The sequence below is a fragment of the Oryx dammah genome, unplaced genomic scaffold, assembly GCF_014754425.2.
Source record: "Oryx dammah isolate SB20612 unplaced genomic scaffold, SCBI_Odam_1.1 HiC_scaffold_5, whole genome shotgun sequence".
Taxonomy (NCBI): domain Eukaryota; kingdom Metazoa; phylum Chordata; class Mammalia; order Artiodactyla; family Bovidae; genus Oryx; species Oryx dammah.
Window position 1 is genome coordinate 52,536,454 of NW_024070189.1, and position 7,728 is coordinate 52,544,181.

General features: G+C 54.7%; 1 protein-coding gene across 1 annotated transcript; it reads right to left on the minus strand.

The window, feature by feature from the left end:
* Positions 1-360: 360 nt before the first annotated feature.
* POU4F3 (POU class 4 homeobox 3) lies at positions 361-1,690 on the minus strand. Its single transcript, XM_040239795.1, has 2 exons — positions 1,571-1,690; positions 361-1,257 (listed from the first exon to the last, which is right to left on the minus strand). Exons 1-2 carry the CDS (start codon positions 1,688-1,690, stop codon positions 361-363), a joined length of 1,017 nt encoding a protein of 338 aa, XP_040095729.1.
* Positions 1,691-7,728: the final 6,038 nt, after the last annotated feature.

Consider the following 7,728-nt stretch of genomic DNA (forward strand, 5'->3'; position numbering starts at 1 on the left):
CTTCACGCCAGAGTCTTGCGGTCGGGCTAATTGACTATCCCTTACTTTCGGGCTCCTGCCCTGAGGTCGCGCAGTCCTGGGCGCGAGAGAGATTTTCAGCACCACGGAGAGCACAAGTCCCTCCAGGCCTTTCCTGAATTTTTTTCTTAGCGCCCAAACTTTTCTGGTGGGAACAGAAAGGAAAGAAGGGAAAGGGAAGGCAGGGAGGCAATTAATTAGGATAAAGGGGAAAGTCTGTGACTTCGGGGGTGAGAGCCTGACCTGCTAGGAAACGTCTTGGAGCCCCCATAACCGTTCCCCCCAATTCCAGGGGGACACACACTCAGCTCTCCCGGCCCCGGACGCCGTGCCCCGTCGCAGTCAGTGGACAGCCGAGTACTTCATTCGTTTCTGTTTCTGTCTCTGGTTGCAGAACCAGACCCTCACCACGTTCTTTTTAAGGTCCAGTTTCTCGGCGATGGCTGCGATCTTTTCGGATGAGGGCCGCGGCTGGATCGCAAAGTAGGCCTCCAGCGAGCGCTTCTCCGGCGCCGCGATGGACGTGCGTTTGCGCTTCCTCTCACTGCCATTGAAGAGCTCCGGCTTGCTATTTTTCTCTCGATAGGCGGCCTCGGCTTCCTCCAGCCAGGCCTGGAGCACCGGCTTGAGCGCAATCATGTTGTTGTGCGAGAGAGTGAGAGACTCGAACCTGCAGATGGTGCTCTGGCTGAGCGAGCCGACGCCAGGGATCTTGAGGTTGGCCAGGGCCGCACCCACGTCCGCCTGGGTCACCCCTAGCTTGATGCGCCGCTGCTTGAAGCGCTCAGCGAAGGCCTCGAGCTCTCGCGGGTCCGACTCCACGTCGCTGAGGCAGGCAGGCATAGCGCTATGAGGCGCCACAGCATGTGGGTGGCTCATGCCCATGGCCTGATGCAGGTGGCCCATGGCGCCCAGGTGGTGCGGGTGGATCTGGGCCGGCATCACCGAGTGCTCGGGGGCGCCCAAGCCGCTCACGCTTAGCGTGGGCGAGATGTGCTCTAGTAAGTCGCCCTCGAGGCCCTGGTGCACGGCGTGGTGCGGGTGCGAGGTGAGCGCGGCCGGGTGGGAGATGGGCACGGTGGACGAAGTGGACGTGCAGGGCACGCTGCTCATGGTATGGTAGGTGGCGTCGGGCTTGAACGGATGGCTCTTGCCGTGGGAGACGATATCCACCGCCGCCAGAGCTTCGGCGCGTGCCAGCAGGCTCTCATCAAAGCTTCCAAATATATTACCCTGCAGCTGCAAGCGAGAAGGCGCACAGCACGGTCAGTGGGGAATACTGTCAACTCAGGATTAAAACACATTTTCAAGCAACCGAGATGCCTCTCCTCAAAGCCCAGGTCATAAAAATTAATACGGAGACAGAGGCTCTGCTGGAACAGACGTGTGGATCACAGACATGAATGAGAGAGAGCGCGCCGGGAGAGAGCGCGGGGGAGACAAGCAGAGGGGTTCAGACAGCGGCGATTGTTCTGGGCGACATGAAAAAAACATGAAGCAAGTGCCTGTCAAAAAATGTGCCTTAGAGCGGTAATTATGCTCCACTACGTACCTGCGGGGCTGGGAGACAGACTCGGCGCATGGCCTCGGAGCCGGAGTGCAGGCTGGAGAATTTGGGTTCTTGAAGCACCGGGTGCATGCCGAAAGGCTGCTTGGCGTTCATGGCCATCATCTTCGCGCGCCGGGCAGGGAGGCAGCGAGGGACATGGATCAGGCTCTTCTCGCTTGCTCGCCGCGCTCCAAGTGAGCGCCGCTCAGCGCCCGCGCTCCCCTCGCTCTCTCGCTCGCTGCCTCCCCTCTCCCCCACCTGCTTCTTCACTCATCTTACAAGCAGCCTGCCAGGAAGGGTCCGGGCGCGCGCAGGCGTGCTCACGCGCCCGAGACTCGCAGGGGCGGCCCGGGAGGCGAGGCCAGGCGGCAGCTCTTCGCGCGCCTCTCTGCGCCGGCCCCCGCCGCCCCCGCCCCGGCATTTATACTCCTGCTCGGCCGGGCCTCCCCAGGTCCGCCCCGCCCCGCTGGGCTCCAGCCAGCAGACCTTCCGGAATCTTACTTCTTTGCCGACTTTTTCTCCCCAAAGTCCTAACCTTTCCATCCTGTCCCAACTCGCACAAGCCAGACAGAAGGGCAGCCTTGGGCCAGGAAGCTGACCCTACCCCAACCCACCACGCGCACGGGCGCGCGCACACACACAGACACACTCACTCACTTTGTCGACCCGGCTGCCGCCAAACTGCCCATTTCCAGGGCGCTCCTGGCCCCACGCCCGAGCGGTCCACTAGAGTCCGGCCCAGCCGCGCAGCGAAGAGGCGCCTCCAAGCGCACAGACGGGCTCCGGGGAGGATGAGAAACAACCAGGAGGAGCCCCCAGTGACCTCCACCTGCCAGTCGGCCGCGCCGGTGGATGTGGGGAAAGTAACTGCCTGCCCAGGCCAGGAGGCCTGAGGTCTCCACCTCGCACTTATCTTTCTTGCCTTCACTTAAAAGGACAATTTGCCCCCCAGCTCCGTCTCCCCAACCAGCCGACTTAAGGACAGCCTAAAATTCAGAGTATTTTTTAGAGTGGTCACCGTTCAGGACTGCCCACCGGCCTTGGGAGTGGGTGAACAGACTTTTCTTGGGCTGCTGACGCTTACAAGCCCTATTCCCCAAACGACAGCTTTCATTTTTAAGCTCCTACTATGTGCTGGGCAGTTTAGAGTGTTAGCTCTTGGTGTCCTCACACCCTGCAGAACTGGGCTGTGATGCCATTTTACAAACGAGGACAACGCGTGTCGGTGGGGTTTGTGCCCAAGGCAACACAACTGGTTGGCTGAGCCATTCACTCACTCGTTCCGTGCTCGTTATCCGTTTTCCACATATATTTACTGACAGCCTCCTATGTGCCAGGCGCCACGTCTGACGTCCCAGGCTCCTAACCGCTTGGTTACTTTGTCTTCCTTCCCGAAGTTTCCTTCCCGTGCGCCCCGGGGTTAGTGCTGCCCCGTCCCCTCCCCTCTGCTCCCGGCTTCTTCCCTAGTTTCTCCCCGTCTCTCCTCGCCTTTCCCCGCGCTAGTAAACAGCGTGAATAATGCATGGGGAATCCTGGGCCCGCGGCCGCCTGCGCCGCCCTCCAGGTTGGGAGAGAAGCCCTGTGGGCCCAGCTGAGCCCACCTCGCCGCCGCCTCCCCCGCGGGGCGGCCTTCGGGTTTCAGTGATGCTGGCAGCCGCGCCTGAGGGTGTGAGTCGGGGTTCCCAGAAGGTTAACGGAGTGGAGGTGGGGGGTGGCGGTGGGGTGAAGGGGCCACCCCCAAGCCTAAGAGGAAACGCTGCCAGGTCCGGCCTCCCCCACCTCCGCTCCTGCCAATCCCCCATCTCCGAATCGGAGCCTGTCCCCTGGCCTGGATCCCGTCCTCCAACCCCAGAAGCCACGTGCCGCCCTTTCACTAACCCTTTCTGGGCCTCGGTTTTCCGAGCTCTGAAATGGGAGTTGACCTAATGTTTGCCTTCTTGGGTTCTGTTGAAGACGCTTCCACCTGGAGTAGAACAGAAAGCACTCAGTCAACTTCCTGACAGCCCGATGCCTCGGATCTTGCTGGCGGAGAGGCCAAGAGGCCAAGAGTCTGCATATGGCACTTTCCTCATCTGTTCCTCTCCTCCTCTGATAGTTGGGAGGAATGTACAGATATGCATTTGGTACCATGCTTGGCACACTGAAATCATGGACTGAATGCTTGTTCCTTTCTTCTTTCTCCTTCAACTTAGAAATCTGTTGGGAGCAGGAGTGGCCTAGGTCCTCTCTGTGGAAAATGGTTTGTCTGCAGGAGCAAACTGGTTCCTTGCTGTCCTCTGTTCATCTGCTTTGCACCACACTCCATGGTGAGGGCTGGGAAACAGATGCGAATCAGACACCATCTCTGCCTTCACAAAAGCACCAGTCTAAAATCCACTTCAGGAAATAGTCTGTCTCATGCACAAGAAATTGACTGTCTCAGCCACACAGAGCAAGGCTGATGGGATTCTTGAAGTATAGAGTACACATAAAAAACACAGGCCTCTGGAAGACCAGGCGTAGCAAAGTATTCAAACACTGAATGGATGTGACCCTGGCTGGGCCTCAGTTTACCCAGGAGAGAGGGCTGGACTAGACCATTGCTAAGCCCTTCCAGCTGAAGCAAAAGACTACTGTTCTGGTTAATTTAAATGCAACACATTGTGAACAAGTCAGGAGCTTCTCTCCAGGAATTCTCAACTCCTTAGTAGCTAAATGTAGCATTATTTGATCACTCACCAGCATTTAGGACCACTTGTTCTTGTTTTCTGCACAATACTAGAAGCCAAAAGGATAAGAGGAGTGGGAACCTGGGGATACTGCATCCTCCAGGGAAAAGAATCTATAATTTGCCTGGCTTTATGGTGCCCTGAGACCCTAGTTGTCTGTGAAGCAGAACCCCCTAGAAATGGAGGGAAAGGCCCATCTACATCCATTCTTCCCTGTTTTGTTTCCCAGGAGCCTGGACATGCTGGCCAGGGTCAAGGTCAAGCAGAGGTCAGAGAAAGAGTTAAACTAACTAGCCCTCTTAGGCCTCCAGTGTAGACCTTCAGCTCACCAACACCCACTCCAACATCCTGAGGCATTAGGATCATAACTCAAAGGCCCTGCTTGCATCAGGCAACCTGTGTTCCCTGGGTTTTTCCCACCCTGCTCTTCAGGAGGGTCTACCAGCAGCTCAGGGCGGCCAGCAGTAAGACGACACCCATCCTCAGGGACCAGTCTTACTGAGAAGGCTCTGGAGACAAACACACTCGAGAAGAAGGAAGAGACCATTCAGAAAGCAACTAGAAGGAGAGCCCCAGAACACAGTCAATAACATCATCTATACTGTACAGAATTTGCAAACTTAGATTGTCAGGGGCAAGTCTGGTAAAATTAATTAGCTGAGTGTATAAAAGGGAGGATCGGGACTATGGTAAACTGGGGAGCGTATGTCCCCACCCTCACCCTCATGGTGTTAAATTACAGGTAAAGCACTCACACATGCAAACATCACGTATGGACTAAACAAAACCTGTCTGAGGGCCAAGGAAGGACCACATGGCCATTTACACAATGGGAGGCATAAATGGGGGCATGTCCGTTGTACAATCACTTCCAAATACTTGCTGAATACATATTGAATCTAGAAAAAGGGTACAGATGAGCCTATTTACAAGGCAGGAATAGAGATGCAGATGTAGAGAAGGGACACGTGGACACAGCAGGGGCGGGGAGCAAGGATGGGGAAGGTGGGATGGATGGGAGAGTAGCACTGACATATATACACAGCCGTGTGTAAATGCATAGATAGTGGGAAGCTGCTAAATAGCTCAGGGTGGGAAGGGAGGCTCAAGAGGAAGGGGATATATGTACACATATGTTAATAGCTGATTCACATTGCTGTATGGCAGAAACTAACACAATACTGTAAAGCAATTATATGCCAATAATAAAGTTTAAAAATAATAATAATACCTGCTGACAGCTGGGCCTTGCGATAGGTTCTGCAGGTATAGAACGCACTGCTGGGGGCCTACAGTCAGTGGGGCACTAGAACTGCTACATGTAACTCTAAGTCAGGACACGAAGCACTATGTTCTCTGGAAGGAATAGCCCGAGAGGAACACTGGGAAGGGCAAGGGAGGCATTTTCCCTGCTGGTAACTAGTTTTCAGCTTTACTATGAGTAGGAATCATCCGCGACCTCTTAAAATACAGCATCTTAAGACCACATGCAGAGATTTGACTACAAGGACTAAGGTGGTTTTTAATAGACATTCATGATTTGCATACAGATGTTCTGGGACTGTCAACTCAAAAAACTTGCTCTGGACACTTGTTATCTCATGAGGATGGGGTTAAAGCCCTGACATAATTGTGTCGGTTTCACCAAGACTCAAACAGAGAGTGTTCCTTCTTTCAGTCTTTTGCATCTTCTTCTATTATAACTTGGGAAGGACATGATGTTTTATGGTCTCTGGTTCTTGAAGGACCCTGGGACTTCTTTGAAGGTGAGTCTTATTTGTCACTGTGTTTACAGGTACAGGCACCACACAGGATCTTAATACTATGATCTGTGTTGAATGAATGAATGCGTGGATGACACCCTCTCCAGGCCTCTGGCCTGTTATGATGGTGACAAGAGGAACCACACAAGAGGTTCCTTGTGTGCCAGGCTGTTGGCTAAGTGCTTTAGAAGTGTTGTACACTGAATCCCCACATCAAGCCTGTGAGGCTGATGTCATTATCTCTATATTACAGATGAGAAGACTGAAGCTCAGAGCGATTGAGTTGCCTAAAGCCAGTTAAGCATGGCAGAGTAGGGGCAGGAACTCAGGTGTCTGACTTCCAAGCCCACGCTGAAAGTTGACTAACATACTGGGCTGACACCACCCCAGCCCAGGGATTAAGGGAGTGGGGTGAACTGGCCTTTACTTCTTTCTCAGAAGACCTTGCTTCCAGAGGCTCAGAGTCTGGCCCTGCTCCAGGCATGCTTCCGGCTGAGGCCCAAGAGAAAAGACAGCAGCTACCCCCTCCCACCTCCATCTCTGGCCAAGCTCTACCCTCCAGAGTTGGGGAGAGACAAAAGGGATGGAATGGGAGATGGCCCCAAGAGGGTGGCCCGAACTCAAGATGCCATCGCGGGGAGGCAGCTGGCGGGGCTGCCTGGCCAGGTGTTCGCAGCCGCCCGCCTCGGCTGCCTCTCTCTTTCTCTCATCTCCTTTCACAAAGTTCTCACATGTACCCGCCGCCTGCGCAGCTGCTGCGGACTCGCCTGTCGGCCGCTCGCCTCGCATTGTCTGCGCGGACTCGGACGATCCGAGATGCCCAGAGGGACTCAGGAGCCTGGAGCCGAGCATCCCCTCCGTGAGGGACCGGCACGCGCCCGGAGCCCTCCCTTGCCCCTGGGGTCCACGTCGCAGCCAAAGCGCTGGCTGTCAGACTCCAGGCAGGGCCTCAGTTTCCTTATCTGAAAAATGAGTGGACCAAGCCAAGAGATCCCCAAGAGCCCTTCTCCATCATGCATTCTTTCACTGGATACATTTATTGAGTGCCTACTATGTGGCAGCCACTATGTTAGGAGACAGGATTTCAGCTGCAAAGGAAACAGTCCCCAGCTTTCTCACCTACAACCCCTACCACCCCTACCCGCCACCAGCTGATGCTTCAGCAGAAGATGAGCAATAAAGAAAGAAAGCTTTCAGTAGTGAGAACTGCTACAGAGAAAAGAAACCAGGGTGATGAAACAGAAAATGCAAGGACAGAAAAGGGAGGAGTAACCTTTGAATCAAGACCTGAAGGAGAAAATAGAAGATACTGGGGAACAGCATATGTGAAGGCCCTGAAATGGGAGCAAGTTTGGGGCATTCAGGGAAGAGCAAGAAGGCTGGGGCGGGGGTGAGGGGGGGCGGAATATGGTGTGAAAACTGAGGAGAGACATGGAGGATGGCAGGAACAAAGAGCAGCTGCTGGATTTTGCAGCAAGGTTGGGTTTTGCTCCAGGGAGAGTGGGGAGCCACCTGGGCACTGAAGCAGGACATGATAGGATTTGAGGTCTACTTCCAGTGGTTTATAGGAATTGGATGCAGTGATCCAGAGTGGAAGAGAGAGACCCTGAGTTTTCTAGGTTCAATCCTTGGCTTTATGGGGAATCTGGGTCAATGGTTTGCATCTGAGGTGCCGTTCCCTAGGGAAATC

What these genes read in the sequence shown, in the direction of transcription:
- POU4F3 (XM_040239795.1), bottom strand. Translation starts at nt 1,690, where the DNA reads ATGATGGCCATGAACGCCAAGCAGCCTTTCGGCATGCACCCGGTGCTT. An exon ending in TCTGTCTCCCAGCCCCGCAG is followed by an intron (nt 1,258 to 1,570) that starts GTACGTAGTGGA and finishes TCTCGCTTGCAG; the next exon opens with CTGCAGGGTAATATATTTGG.